Source organism: Caenorhabditis remanei, chromosome I (assembly GCF_010183535.1).
Source record: "Caenorhabditis remanei strain PX506 chromosome I, whole genome shotgun sequence".
NCBI lineage: Eukaryota > Metazoa > Nematoda > Chromadorea > Rhabditida > Rhabditidae > Caenorhabditis > Caenorhabditis remanei.
The window spans coordinates 7,130,337-7,146,646 of record NC_071328.1 but is presented as its reverse complement, the minus strand read 5'-3'; the positions used below and the strand labels follow the sequence as shown (position 1 = coordinate 7,146,646).

General features: G+C 37.6%; 2 protein-coding genes across 2 annotated transcripts; one reads left to right on the top strand and one right to left on the bottom strand.

Annotated features, from left to right (window-relative positions):
- Positions 1-3,978: 3,978 nt before the first annotated feature.
- On the bottom strand, positions 3,979-8,794 carry GCK72_001375 (uncharacterized protein; the record flags this gene model as incomplete). The annotated part of the gene is made up of 9 exons (XM_003104989.2): positions 3,979-4,099; positions 4,372-4,826; positions 4,913-5,089; positions 5,160-5,280; positions 5,332-5,423; positions 5,545-5,679; positions 5,855-6,067; positions 6,124-6,265; positions 8,676-8,794. The coding sequence occupies 9 exons, from the start codon at positions 8,792-8,794 to the stop codon at positions 3,979-3,981; spliced, it is 1,575 nt and encodes a 524-aa protein (XP_003105037.2).
- A 5,297-nt stretch (positions 8,795-14,091) lies between these two features.
- On the top strand, positions 14,092-15,881 carry GCK72_001374 (uncharacterized protein; the record flags this gene model as incomplete). The annotated part of the gene is made up of 7 exons (XM_003105034.1): positions 14,092-14,205; positions 14,258-14,440; positions 14,491-14,745; positions 14,796-14,874; positions 14,941-15,075; positions 15,126-15,695; positions 15,823-15,881. 7 exons carry the CDS (start codon positions 14,092-14,094, stop codon positions 15,879-15,881), a joined length of 1,395 nt encoding a protein of 464 aa, XP_003105082.1.
- Positions 15,882-16,310: the final 429 nt, after the last annotated feature.

Sequence of the window (16,310 nt, the reverse complement as noted above, 5' to 3'; positions counted from 1 at the left end):
TGGCAATTTCGTGGGAATTTTTCAGTCTCTCTTGATTAGTGATGGGAAACAGTTATTTCAAAGATGGTGTACTTTCCTAGATGGAGACCGAGTAGAACTGATTCACATATTTTTCAGAAGCAAGAATCCAGTATTTGACTGAATTTCATTATGTTTCTCACCACTACAGATAGAACTGTCTCTCTACTCGAACTACCAAAAAGGTTTGGCCGTCTCATTAATGTCTAATGAGCTCAAATTGCAATTTAGAAGTTTTCGAGGCCCTCTTTTTCAGAAAAAGGGCAAGTGTACCCCACGAAAAAATGTCTATATTACACTACAATGTAATTTCGGTCATGCATGTTTAATACAGTAAAGACTAAGGACTTACTCATAGAAATTACGACTCTGAAGTTTTCTGAAGAATGAGAGAAGCACGTCGCCTGAAACTTCCCGGTCTTCTAAAAAAAATCTTGACGGTCATCCGATATCAGGAAGAAACCAGAAACCACGAGACTATCTCATTTATTTATTTATAAAAACAGGGATAATAAAATTATGACAGTGTCGAAAGATGTTTGTTGTCTAAACGGTATTAGTCTTTCTATCAATGAGGTGGGATGCGCTTATCCATATATTAGCCCCCGAGCATAATGTGCTCACTGGGCAACACGTGGAATTTATTGGGAGGAATCATGAATGATGAAAAGATATTATCCATTGGAATTATCGAAAACGTAAGAAGATAGAAAGATCATTACGCAAGAAAATAAATATGACCGAGTTGTGCTTTGTTACCAGTGGATCTTCGTCATTAGAAAATAGAATAATGAACGGTTTATAGTCAATCTATTAGAGCATTACGGTTTTTATAGCTGCGCTCCACCGAATAAAATACCGTAATATTCTCATTTGAAATCTAAAAATAGAAGAAGTCATTAGTCCAAAGTACGCACTTAGACAGCTAAAGTCAGAAATTAATATTAATATCAGAAGGCGAAAGTGATTTCCAAGAAGTCATTAACTTCTATGTGCACACAATTTTGGAATTAATTAAAAACAGAAGAAGCAGGAAAGGGGAGGAAAAAAGGAAGAGGGTATAAGATTATATGCAAAACCAGATTAGATTTTAAAACCTCCGACTCAAGATATTCTGATGAAAATGATGTTAGTTATGGGAAGAACGAACAAATTATTCGATTCGTACTATGATATCTTGACTTTCTCATCTGAAAAGAAGAAGACGTCACACGGAAAATACAAAATTGATTTGGAAGAGTTGTAGGGGATAATTGACGAGGAACATCTTCAAAAAGTGACTAATACATACAAAACTAAAAAGCAAATTCTGCAATTTTTGTGGTTTTTGATCTTCATTTTCAGGGAACATATCAGTTTCCAAACTAGAATGACACATCTATACATAACCAAGATTTATGGTTTTACGAGTTTAACAGTTGAATTATTCTTGAATTTTCCAGTATGACACGCAAAATTCTTCTCCTTTTGAACATTCACTGCGAATAGACTGTTTGATGAAGATTCGAGCCATTATTTGAAAGAAAAAACTTTCCAAAATCATCTGCACACAGCCGTGGGCATCTGTTTTCAAACTTTTTGGTTCAGAAGTTCATACAAAAGAACCTTTATAGAAAAGAGAAATATAGAGACACTCAAAATGTATCGATATCAAAGAAAAGAGGTGCTTATGAATGGAGAAAATCATACTGTAACTCCTCGCCCGACGCCAGTGGTCCTCTTAGAGAACAAAATGAAATAAACTAAGAGTAAAGTGGTCCTATTCGGAATGCCCGTAGCTTCAATCAAATAAATAATTATCATTGAACAAAAAAGAAATCAAAGAACTGATCAAAAACGTTCAAAAATTCTGACCAAAATGCAAAGAATATCCTCATAAATATTATGATTTTCGAAGAGGAAGCAGAGTTTAGACGTCACGACTACAATAATGGATTTCTTGTTTCTGGATCCAATATTCATTTCTTCTGAAGACGAAATGAAGTTATTAGGTAAAACACGAGAATGTTTTGATTCAAATGACGATGAAGTCAGAATCATTTTAATGAGCTGGAAATGAATTAAAAGTGATGGAACGAATAGAGGAGGGATTCTTTGAAAATATAGGGAAATAAAGGGAACAGTATTAAAAATTAGCAATAAGAAAGTACAGTTTTAGACATTGAAACTTCCAAGAAAAAAACGAAAGAATGATCTGACAAATCTTGAATACTCGAGGATACATAAATTAAGAAAAAGGCTACGTAAGCGTAAAGAACAAGACGTTTTCAATGAATAAATATCTAATGCAAGTTGTTTAATTGAAAACAAATAATGTCTCCTCCGGATAAAAGAGAGAAGAAGGACACTCTCTGATGAGACTAATTGCTCACAGATTTTTACAGAGTCTCAGAATAAATTACTTTCTCGAGAGAAACGAGAGAAATTAGAACTCGTCTAGAACTCTTCCGAGAATTAGGATCACTTATGGACAGTAGGAATCGATTACGCAACAAGAACATTCTAGATTACGAAAGTTGTCTGAAAATCCATAAGACTTTGAACAAGTGAGAAAGAGCAGAGAACCCAGACATTGTGGATTTATTCTGAACTTAGCTACCAGAATATTTTAAGAATCAATCCTTCTGTTTCATCAGTTTAGAATGTCAAGTATCTGAAAACCACTCCCAATAGCCTTTCGTCCTCTATCCGTTTCCCTGTATCCCAATCAATGTCATTCCTGGGAATTAACTGAAAAAGTTTAGAACTTTCTTTTCTTTTAGACTGAATAAGTGGTTCTTATAATAATGAAAAGAAACGGATAAATAGAGAAATAAGTATAAACGTTTCCTGTACCTCTCTTTCTACTACCTGCCAACCTAATTACCAAGACCCCATTGTAAGAATATTACTCTGGCAGTAGCTCCCTTCAAATAGCTCGTAATAATTGTCTAATATGTTGAGAAGTAGAAGGAAAATGGGAGAAATGATTGGAAATATTTTGACAAAAGAAGGGACTGGAGATTTAGATGGAATGAATCTTCTACTCTTGGATGCGAGCTGATGGAAAACTGTCAGAAACAATTTTAAAAAAACATGTTCTGATAATCCGCTTTAGTCAAAGAGTGCGTACGAAAATAAAGATACTGTTAGGTGATGAACCAAATGGAATCAAAAACACGAATCTTGATAGTCTGAATCAGTCACATTTCTGATCTGTCGAGCATTTTCAGAAAACAAGAGTCAAAAGTCCAAAAACACGCGAATCCTGAAATCAAGAATCTGGAATTCTCTTAAATTCTGTATTACGAGACTAAATAATACCATCTGAAGAGATCGAAAATCCCGTGGCCCACACATTTGTTTATTTACAAAAAACAGGATAAAAATTATGACAGTGTCGAAAAAGATGTTTGTTGTCTAACCGGTATTAGCTCAATGAGATGGGATCAGCTTCGGCACTTTTAATTTTTTTTTTCCGTGGCGAAATAAGAAATCAATTAGGAGAAATTAATGAAACGAAAACAAAAACAAGTATTTAGAATAAATAAAAAGTGCTAACAGTTTTGAAATTCCAACTGATTTCTTTACATCTTTCATTTCTGTAAATATTCCTTTTTTTTCCATTTCCGTCAACTTTCTCTCTTTGTTTTCTTTCTCCTTGTCATCTTTTTTTCTCTTATTGTTTTTTATTTTATTTAAAATTGTTTATTGGAGAAACATGAATACATTAGTCATATTTTTCTTGATGCATACATAAAATATCTATTTAAAATATTACAGAACAATACATGAGACCACCTTCTTTTTCTATCTAATCAACCCGTAAAAAGTATGAAGAATTCGGCAAAAAAGGGAAAAGTGACCGGGAGTTGGTGGAAAAAATTAGAAAAATTGTAAAAGCAGGTAGGAAAAAATTCTATTGAATGGCTTTTCTGAAGAACTCTCCAGCTTTTTCTCAGTTTCTCTTTTTTTGAAACTTCAGATCATATTGTTTGTTCTGAATGTAGAAGCATAGGTATTCGATCGAACACTTCCAGGGATCGCTGGTTGGGGAAGTTTTGGGACGGCTGGTTGATATCCTTCTTTGCTTACTTTCGATCTGAAAGAATTAATATTTTTCTTCGGAAAAATTCATAGAAAGCATAGTTGAAAACTCCGATCACTCACAAATCAGGCTGTTTGAAAATAACACTGTTTTTAGACAAAATTGTGGATTTTTTACAGAAACAAAAACACCGCCCACAATGGTACATGTCCTATTCTAGGAAATAAAAATACAAATGTCGCAAAAAAGGTGTGAGCACCATTTTTAATTTCCTTCAAATTCTGTGATTTTTTGTTTTTATAATTCTTTAAATTTCGAAAACTCACGAAGATCTTGCAATTTTGAACAGCAAGTAGACGAGACAGAATGCACACATAATGAAACTGAGGAGCATATCGAATGAGAATTTAGTTGCCGATACAGCGTTGAAACTTCGATCCAATGCAAGATTTGGTTGAGTTGCATCATTGATGAAGAATAACATGTAGAATAGAGCAACAATTGGATAAATAGCTGCAATGACTCCTGCGAATCCATTGACTTCTTGATCATCTGATCCCAATAATCGACAACATGCTGATGATAATGCAATTGAACTGATCAAGAAAAGAATCAATTCTCGACAGAAATTGAAGATCCAATCGGTTCCAGCACTTGCTTGTCCAATGAAACAGAGTCCTGTCAGAGGGTTTGCTGCAACTGCTTTGGCTAGAAGAGCCAACATCAACGGAGCCAATGGAACACCCAGGATCAACATAATGACACGCGTTCGGGACTCGTCCTGAAAAGATTTTAAATTAGTCATGAGCATATTTTGTAAGAATTAATGTATTTTTTTTCAAACTTTCTGCTTTTTCAAATCCTTACCAAAAGATTCGCTGTTCTTGTAGCTTTGTTCCAAGAGAAGCAGATCAGAAGCCACCATAATCTCGAACACGTGGCCGAGTAGTAGATCAAAGAAGCCACGGAAGAACAAGGGACATGGGATAATCCTCCGACAACAAATAGAAGGTGATGAGTGTAATCAGTGCACGATATTTGGAACTGAAAACTTTTTGCATTGTTGCTTGATTCGATCTCTCCAATCCAATCAGATTTTTTGCAGAATACTCACCTGGTCTTTGAAAGAAACACTGATGATATAAATGGTCGAAGTGACACAGAAAGCAATACAAGAGAAGAACATTGCAGTTTCTGGCAGTGAATGAAGTAATTCGAGTCTTCTGAAGTAGATCCTGATGAGAATTTGAAAAATAAGACACACGATCACACAAGCGAATACTTACGATAGTCCAACAATGAAGACAGACAGAATTGTGAGAATCACGGAGCTCAAGGAGAGGAAGAGGAGAAGACGTGTGGCAGATTCACGGTCAGTCTGGAATTAAAAAAAAACTATACATAGAACAGTTTGTTTGAGTTGGAAGAGTTAGGTGTTCCCCACGCAGTCTATCACAAAATCCTCTCCATACCAACTCTTTTCATCTCCCTCTCCTCACCTGTCCAACTTTTTGTGGATTCGAACACAACGGTACACATTTCGATGATCGATTAAGGAACACCTCATCTTGTGGACATTTGCCGTTCAGTCTATCGGCCTCCCGTCGTTTATCTTCCTCATCATCGTTATTTTCCTGTAAAAAATGATTGATTTGCGGCTAAAACGGTAAGGAGTCTTGCGGTGTTTATCTAGTTACGTAACCTCTCTGACAAAAGTTACGGAGATTTTATCAGTTAGTTTTCTTCGCAAGGGTTAGGTCAAATGACACGGATAATTATACTAGACACACTTATCCCATTGGTACTTACCCTCTCGGCAGCAGCATATTTCGCCCGTTCATCCTGTATTGCTCCTTGCTCATTCGGTCCCTTCATACACATTTTCTCTCGATTATTCTCCAATGGAAATTTGTCACATCGGATGACTTCTGGCCATGAGAAACCAAAAGATTCAAGTACCGGAAGACACTTTTCCTGGACGGAAAGGCATAGTGGGCGACATGGACCAATTGGGTGGGCTAGCTGAAAATAGTTTTCGAATGTGTTGGGTATTTGGGAAATAGATAATAGTGACTTACTTTCTCATTGCACATTGGGAAGTAGACGGAACATAAGAAGAATTTGAGTTGTTCAGAGCAAACAACTGATAGAAGTGGTTTGTAGGTGAGAATTGATTCAGAAGCATCTTTGAATGATTCCTCTCCGACAAGGTTCGGAAAACTGAAAAATAAAATGTTTAGGTGGTAAAGAAATCTTCGAAATTTAGACTTTCACAGTCCCTTGAGATCAAAAGTTCGGCAAACTTTCGAACTTTTTATCCCATTTATCAAGAAGTTTCCATCTGTTTCAAAAAACTCTGCTCATATCTTCAGTGGCTCAGATACAATTGATAGGAGATAGGGAGCAGTTGTGTTGATGGAGTCCTTCCTCTCCGGAGCAACTGTTCTGCGTCTCTTCAATTCACGTGCTCTCTCTCGCAGAGAGTCACTGCGTGAAATATGGCTAGCAGATAGTATAAGCCCGTCTATATATCACTCTGCTCTTCCTCTTCGAACCAGGCTCCGAAACAGAAGAAGAGTCCCCAGCACAACCCAGAACTATTTGTATGCAACTTTGTTCCCTTTCTGACTCTTTTTTTTATTTTTCTGAGGAGAGGAAGAAGAGTACTAACTAATCGTTTTTGGTCCGGATGGACACCGGAAATCATTTGGAAAACGGGGGGAAGGAAGAATGGAGGAGAAGGAGTGATGAATTTGAGAAGGTCGATGAAGGGATTTCTGTTTGGACAGGACGGAGTTAGGGGAGATGTAAATGATGGATCTTTTTTTTGGGAAGTTTGATCGATTTGAGAAGATTCGACTGACTGGGGCAGGGCGTCTGTCGCTTCTGAATAGCTTGAGGACTAAACATTCCTAGTTACTTCTAACCGGATCGAATCGGATATGCCTAACCTGCACATGCAGAACTCTCACTTCACAGTTCAATCTTTTCCCGCTTCTCTCCAATTTAGTTTCCACAAAAACCAATTAAACTAGAACTTGATGTGATTTCTTTCCGCTATCCCCAACTCTTATCCCTCTTATCCGTCCAATTTTCCTCATAAAACAATCATACTAAATCACCCACTGGATCTACCCAACAGGAGATGGATAAATCGCGGGATTCGAGTACAAAACAGTTGCTCATCGGGCTGGCTGAATGGATAGATTTCTTATTTTTTACACACTAAATGTATATCAAAACAAAAGTGATTTTTCTCTTCGGTCAATAAATTTGATTAGAGATTGTCTGTTGGAATGCGCATATAGCCTGTGACCAGGTAATAGTGACTTTTTCAAAATGTCTCCCTTCCTTCAAAATCCTCCATTAATCAAAAACGTGTCGGAATTTGTGAATTCTTCGCTTCGCAACATACGGTCCACTTGTCATGCCATGTGGCGCTTTTTCAACACCCAATGTTTGTCAGTTCGTTCTATTCGAAGAGACAACTCTAGAGGCCATCTGTATGAAGGGGAAATCAACAGTTTACAAACACTTGGAGGATTGATGGAAAGAGAGGAAGTGTTTACAAATTGATAGGTTCTAGGTTTTATATACATACAAATGTATACCACCCAATAGATTATATTATAGATAAACAATATGAACAGACGGGAGCATAAGAACAATGGTCTGTGTTGGAATGATTAGGTTAAGACTAATTTAATGAATATGAAAACTCAGTTTGAGAATTTCATTTCACACTTTTTATTGAAACACACCATGGGAATAAATAAATTCCCTGAATTAATGTCTGAGATGATCTCTATTTGTTTGATTCAGGCGAATGGAAAAATCTCTAAAATGTGAGAACTTCACGACTTCTCACTGTAAAGGAATCAGTCTCATCATCATCAAAGGACCCTTGTATTTTCTATAGAAATTCCATAATTCTAACCAAACTATTTCCAACTTTTTTCTCATCCTAGTCCGAGGTGTAATACTTACTTTCTCTTCTCCTTCTTCTTCCCAATTCTCAATAGGATGGAGCATCCCATCGAGCATCATTTCTAAGATTTACGAGCCTATCAATTTGTGCTTCAAGGCTATAGGTCTCCCCTTCATAGCACACATATTGTTATTATTGCCACCTGTTTAGTTAGTTTTTTAGCGACTAACTATTGCCACGTTGCTTTTTCCGCGTCTGATGAAATTTTTTGGACAGAAGGAAAATCGGTTGGTTGGTGCATTTATTGCGTGTGTGTGTATTACTGATAACTAACTGATAAGTGATCGATTGGTTCGTTTGGTAGCTGTTGGACGGGAAGAAGATACACTTTGATTATGAATATATTGATTTAGTATACGGAATAGTGGAACAAAAGTGTGACACGTGGTATGATAATGACAAGGGGAATGAAAGAAACTAGTTACAATGCACCAGAAAAGTATTATCTGGTGCTGGGTTTGACGTCCCAACTAATCGGAACTACACGACTGAAATCTAAAACTTCCGGAGAGTCAAACTAAAACTTGAAGAAAAATAAACGATTTCAGATTCATCAAACGCAGAGTAATAGATTGAACAATACTCTCAATAGTTCCAACTTTGACCCCTTTCATAAATTAAAAACAATTGAAAAGAACTAACCTCGTTAAATTATACGGTAACTCTGCGCACATCTCATGATCCACTCGTTGACACCTTTGTGCTCCAACTCCAAGAACACCTAGGAGGAGAACCAGAAAACCACGAAATGATGGTCCCATTATGTGATAATGGAATGGGTTAGTGAGAGGTCCAATAGGTTTAGTAGTGAAAAGGGAAATGATGAGAAGAAGTAACAATGAAGGAAAAGAAGAAGAAGAAGGGACACCCTCTCTCTCTAGATACTACCAGTGGCAGCCGTCTCTCCGTCTCTCTTCGTTGACAAATGACCCAAAATGTGGGCGGAGTTTAGTGGTTGGTGGGGGTCCTTCGGTTATCAGATATTTGTATGCATGGTAGAGAGAAAAAGAGAAATTGAGAGCTTGTGTTCTTTTTTTTCGGTCGGTTGGTCGATTGGCGCTCCAACGGGAGAAATAAAAGGAGAGTGAGAAGTTTTTATGACGGCCTGTAATAAATATGGAAAGAAATGGAAGCATTCGATAACGGGAAGAAATAGAGAGAAACAGAGAGCAAAATCATCATGATAGGCTTCTATCGAATGCTAACTCTGTTGTTTTAGAGTTTCAGAACTGTTGTTTTTTTGGAGTGTTCATTAGTAGCTCATCCAGTTCATGTAAGCTGGTTTAATGTTCGACACTACAATTCCCGTTCATCGTCTCTTCATAAAGCCTGTCTGTAAAGAACTCTGCATTCCCCAAAGTTCGTTCAAATGTCTTTTTGAAATCCCAGTTATTGAAGAACTTCTCAGATAGATGTCTCTGCTAACTAAGAATCTCCAAAATTTCGAAACTTCTCAAAACCAGTCAATCGTGTTCCATTTGTTCCATCCTTCGTCTTCTCCAACCAAAAAAGAGTTCCATTTTCTTTTTTCGTCTTCTAGCGCTAATCTCCTTTTCTCTCCTTTCCCTTCCCAAACAAAGTTACACATTGTGCACTTTTCAGTATGTGTATGTTTCTAAAATCTCGGCTCGTTTGGGTCCAATTGTCTTGAAACCGAGAGAAAACCGGGGGAGACAAAATCAGATTTGTTGTTTGAACTCATACTTTTTCTGTTTCTAATAGTAGTAGTCGTGGTGGTGGTTGTGGTTGTTAATGGGTTACGCAGGGAGCGCATCGGTTGGTTTCTTATCACAAAATAGTTAATAGTGACTACTAGAGTTTTTATGTAAAGACACGGTTTGAGTTAACAGGAAGCAGCTACTCTGCTGAATACGCACTATCATATCAGTTATCGGAATTAAGCTTGATGAAACTGATTCTTGATCTCGAATCAAAAGATATTGAGAAATGAAGAAGAAAAAACTGTTCATGAAAACGTTGACATTCTCGCACTTGTTCGTTTGTTTTTCTACCAAAGTTTTGTAAACATAACCCGAATAGTGTTACAAAATGACACCTGCTTCTATGTAATGGTGCTTGTGTTCTCGTTTGAGGGTCAGCTGCCTGACCGGAAAATTTATTATTTTTGTGCTTGGGAATAGATTTTAGACAGGTGGGTCCGATTGAAGTGTGCCCTCGAGGGTAGGATTACTGTAAGAGGTGTGCGAATATGCAAGAAACCCATCCAGACATATCAGATTCCCTTTGCTGGAAGTGTTGGGTATCCAACCCAGTCGGAATATGTTGAACTTCTTCTCGAGCCGAGTCGATTCGTATGTCATAGACAGCTTATCTCCCAGTTCCATCTGCCCCACCATCCTTCATTCTACAGTTTTTGTTATGCCCATCCTCTTCCCTCTTGCCCACCATCACCAGCCATCTGCCACAAATGAATCACACGTCACCCCGTTCATCCAAAAGTCTGCTGATGCTCAATTTGTCACTCTGGAGCATATTTCAAGAATCACGCACCCCGTTCGTACAGATTGTGGAGACAAAGGGAATAGAAGGGGGGTTTAGATTAATTCAATTGTTGGGGAAAAGAAGAGGAGAGATATGCATTTTGCCGCCAAAAGAGAGACGTATGGAAGGGGAAAGGCACTTCATATCGTAGGGGGCTCATTTACATGCCAATTGGAGATTGAACGAAACGAAAAATGTCATGTCAAAGAGTCAGTCACCACAAAATCAAAACCACCGGTCATTTCGGAACAATTCATGAATCCAATGGGATATTTAATTCCATAATAATTACATAACTGTGGAGAGGTCACATATAAATGTTTGGTAGGGGGGTAGCTACTTTTCAGCTATAGGAACTGCTCTGAAGAATCAAAGGTATTTCGAATGAAGACTCAGATAAGCCGACTTATTCTTACAATACCAGAAAACTATCGGAATCCTTTTTTGAGTCCTGCACCAGAAACCCGTATCATAGAGGAAACGGAAACATGATCTAGAAGAAGATTCTGATTCTAATTTTGTGCGATCAGTTCTTCCCAGAAATTCGTTGGAGTGGCATCTGGGATTCTGAGTTTGATCTATATTTACATTTGTGATGAGTTACGGTGTTTATAAGTAAAGTATACTCAGAAGGATATGCTACTTTTCACAATTTGTCCTTGCTTGTTCTGAAATCTTCCCAAAATTTCCAGATGATATTTTTAGAATTAAAAAATCCTTGACCCAATCTATCACCGAACGACTTCTGTGTCACCTTCCCGCTACTTCGATGACATCGCACCATTTCTATATTTCTCATTTGAGCAAAGCTTCTATTGAAAACTGACCAAGCTTGACCGAGCCAAACCAAAAAAGCTCTGCTTTCTCTCCGACCCGTGTCTCTTCGTGTCTGTTTCAAAAACCTCTCCAATCTCTTCAACCTCTCCTGAAGTATTCCCGGCGGGGACGATGGTTCTTCAAGCCGGAGAAAAGGGTCGCTCGCATCAATCATATCTCTTTCTCTTTTGCCTGTCAGAAGGCGGGAAGAAGGGGAATGAGCGCGCATCACACCAAGAAATAAATCACGTAACGTCTCGTATGTCTGTGTATGTGAGCACGGATTGTGCGCCGAACCAGCACAAAGAAGACCGAGGAACAAAGAAGTTGCTGATAGACGTGCAAATTTTTGAGAAAAGAGCAAGAAAAAGTTTTGAGATGGTTTTGGATGAAAGGTCCAGAGGCAACAGACAAAGGGCTTTCTGGCATGGTTGTGCTGCGGAGATACGTTACGGTAGAATCTGTGATAAAATTTCGTGACAACCGTCTGAAAATGATCGCCTCTTTGGTATTTTGAGACAGAAAAGTGAGAAAGGGTATGTCTGGACTCACAGGTGTTTTCTCATGTTACCAAACCAAGCAGAGAGTTGGATCAACAAACACTTTTCAACTTTCAGACTCGACAACTGTCAATCAGAAGCACCTGCCATACCCTATCTTGTGGTTGATTGACGGAACAAAGTAAACTGATAAGAACCGAAAAAAGAAGTTTTGCTCCATTCCCCGACCACTAAAATGTATTCATCACTTGACTATCATTCCACTTAACTATCAACAATCAGTTTACGACTTCTGTTGGTTGAAATAGTTTCCTTGTCCACGTTGAACACGAGAATACATTCGTCTTACCTGATAAAAATTAAGAGCACACGCACCAAACATAACACAGCACAAACACATTTTCGAGTGGTACGCACCCTGCTCTTTGTGTTCAATAATTATCGAGTTTAATGGATGCAATCAAAGTTTTATGATGTGGCAATGCGTGTGGCAGGAATTGAGAAATAAGGGAAGGAGGACCGGTGAAGGATGGAAGGGGTACGGAAATATTCTCATTCAATTTGTGCACAAACTGCATACTTGTCATTAGACGGGCCGGGGCAAGGGATTTTTTTTTGAATTTTAACACCCCAAAAATAATTTCAAACTTTTTATCACTAAATTCACTCTAGAACTACTTAAATTCATCAACTTACTGTAATTATAGATCAAAGTGCCCCAAAACACGTTTTTCAAAAATTACTATTGAAAAAAACATGTTTTTCGGGAAAAAAATCACGAACCAACTGATCCAACAAAACATAGTTCGATATTCATAAAAGATTTTATCAGTTAGAAGCAACTTCATAACGACGCCTGAAAAGTGACTTTTTGGTGGTATTGTCGACTAAAAAGTGGTACATATGGACAGTACCGTGCAGTAATATACAAGTTGACGTTTTTCAGTTGAACATGGCCAACTTTGAGATTATGTTACGGTATTACAGATTGTCCCACAAAGTGAATTATGTATAAACCATACAGAACAAAGATAGATCTTCATTTTTGTAGTTGCCAACTTTTTTGTACGGACACTCCCTAGAGAGTTATGGTCATTTCAAGGGACAGCTCTAAAATCACTCTATTTTGCACTGAAATGGGACGATTTGGGGGAGAAATTCCTTTGTCGATATGTAACTTGCTAGGGAGTGTTCGTACAAAAAAGTTGTCAACAACAAAAATTTAGCTTTCCTTTTGTTCTGTGTAGTTTATACATGATTTACTTTGTAGAACAATCAGTGATATCGTAACACCCTCTCAAAGTTGGTCATTTTCACCGGAAAAAAGCCAACTTACTGCACGGTACTGTACATATCTACCACTTTTTAGTCAACCGTACCACGAAAATGTCACTTTTCAGTCATCCAGTATTACTAAGACGACCTCGAACTTCTCTTCAATTGGAGGCGAATCTGTTCTATAACTGCTTGGCGTACACAACACTTTTTTTTAAAGAGAAACACAAATTGAACCAGAAAAAATGTTTTATCAATTGAGTTAATATGTACCCTGAAAATGACTCGAAATATTTCTGAAACGCATGCTTGTACACTTTCCAGTAAATGACAGAAGTGCAGTAGTCTTTAGGATATTCAGTCTGAAAACAATTCTGGATAGATTCAAAACGCATTGTAGGTCAAATTTGGGTATGTTGAAGATCAAAAAAAGTAGTGGTCTACCTAGTGGCCCCGCTTGTTTGTTTCGGTGGAGACAACCAATTGTTGGAAATCTTGACATGGTCCTGTGATCACGGAGAGAAGACGTTCGTTCTTCATTTGTTGCCATTTCTGTTCTAATGGTGAAATACTCATAAGAGAGATGACGAGAATTGAAGAGACACGAAGAGGACACAAACATACTGCATTTATTCGTTCTCTGTGTCTATTGAGTTTTCTTCATCTCTCTCTTTTTTCTAGGAGCATTTTCTTCTTCTTCTAACTTATTTTCTGATGAGCCTCACGTATTATCAGTATTTTGGAAAATAGGCTTTTTGGTTCAACTTTTCCTCCTCTTTTTTAATGCTATTATACGAATTTATCTGCCAAAGATGTGGATCAAAACCTTAAAAATAGTTGGACGCATTTAATCGATTTTATGCACTTTTCCCCAGCTTGTTCAGCTTATTCTCAACTACTCAGTTTCTCTTTGAATTTTGCTTGTTTTTCGTGATCTAATTCAAATTTTGAATTGTCAGATAACGATGAAAGAAGAAGTTCCAAGAGATCATCATAATATAACTTCACTTATTTATCCGGATCACAACATGCGATGTCACAGTACAAATGATGATGACAGACTTAACAAAGACGTCAAAGTGAGTTATTTTTAGACTCTTCCCAGTGATATAACCGTCTCAATAATTTCAGTTTGGTGTACTCCGAATATTCTGGGGAGAAATGGAACTGCCGTTTACGGAAGAAATCGAGCTTCGAGCCGTCAAAAGATCTGTGGAGATGAAGACATTTATGAGTTGGGAGTTTCGATTAGGTCCTCCGGAAGATCAGAAAGTTTTAGTCTCGGTTCCAGCTCATTTGTTCTGGAGAATGCTCGTGAGTTTTATACTTCTTCTTTCAGCCTAAAACATAATCAATAATTTAAGAGAACGAAAAAGGAAGAACTTAAAATGTATCCAGCAACATTCATGTTTCAATTGGCACAAGAAGGAATGGAACATTTGAAAACTTCGATTCCAGACGTTTACGAATCAGTGAAAAAGTACCATAAAGAACGGAGAAAACCTCTTTCAGAACTCCTTTTTGTCGTTTTGGATCCAGCAAATATTCAATTCTTCGAGTTAGGTCTTCTCTTGTACAGAGGCGCTTACGAAGTTCTGATCAGACAGTTCCACAAAGTGGTGAGTTCCTTATGTAGTGTTCAAAACTCTTCTAATTCTGAAATTTTCAGTTCGACAAACACTGGGCAGATCACAACAAATGGTGCATGACTCGTTATCCAGATCCAAGGGTTGTGTACGCTCCAATTGGTAAGCTGATTCCGATCTTTATTCTTTGATCCTCACTTCGCCGATCGTTCAACATGAAGTTTTCAGAAGAAGTATCGGGAGATGACTTCTCTCATCTAACAAAACGATTCGGACTCCGAAATTATGATACAAGAGAATCAGCGGATGGGATAAGATATACTGTTCGAACTTACTTACCGAGAAAAGAAGTGAAGAAAAAATGTAATTTTCAATTGAATCATTTTCTGGAAGACAACAGAAAATTTTTGTAGATAAGAAAGGAGCACACATGAAGAAGACGATGAATCAGAGAGAAGATGGAGGTGTTGAGAGGAGAGAAGACGCCGGAGGGCATGATCAGGAAGAGATTCTGGGAAATCGACAGATGTCATTCGACAGAAAGATTGTCTATCCAGAGAATTTGACTGATTTCTTCGAGGAAATGAGACGGAAGAAGCAAATGCAGAATAGAAAGAATCGATTACTCAAGGAGATAGAAGATCGAATTGTGAAAGTGAAGGAACCGAAAATTGTGGTGGAAGTGGAAGAGGAGTTGATAGAAGTGAAAGAAGAGCCCAAGGATGAAGCGATGGAGGGACCGGAGGAGAAGACGGTAGAAGAGGATGTTTCCGAAGAAGTCGAACTCGATTTTGGAATGGAAGAAGAGGAAGAAGAAGAGGAGGAAGAAATTGAAGAGGCAGATGATGGTTCATTCGAAACGGATGCCCCAACTACGTCGACTAGGTCAGCAAAAAGTCGTCAAGTAAGAAGAAGAGCTCCCGGTTCAGCTGCTCCATCGACTTCACTGACGTTGGATAATCGACCAAGACGTCAGAGAAACGGTATGATTGATTAAAATTTTATTTTATTTCTGAAAAAAATTGTCAAAATCGAGAGACGCGTGAATTGGCTTTATTCAAGAAACTGTCATCTCATTCTATTCTGAACCAAAGCTCCTTGAATTTTCAGAGCCAACTGAAATCTACAAAGCAACTCCAATCAAAATGAGAACCTCCAAACGTCGTTGACATCTCAACTGGAAATTATTTATTGATTTTGTGTAATTATAATAATATTCTCTTCTTTCGGTAACATGTTATATCTGTAAATTATTGTTGATATCTAGTCATCAAATTCTTATAATTTCAAATTTCAATCATTTTATATTAACCTATTCGTTATTTTTCCAAGTGTCATTTCATTTCTCATCCAAATTTCTAATAATATCAGCAATGAATCCGTTTATTCCTGAAACTGAAAATTTCGTCTCTTTCTCTCGGAAACTTACCTTTCAGATCACTTTACTCTCTGCCACTTACCATTTTCTTTTTCGACAGAACACTTTCAATTTGCCATTTCCTGACTTTTCCAAAAATTTCCGACAAAATGCCAACAAAAAATCATCCAAGTGTACACACAACGCTACAAGACCAATTATATATTCTCTTATGAACATT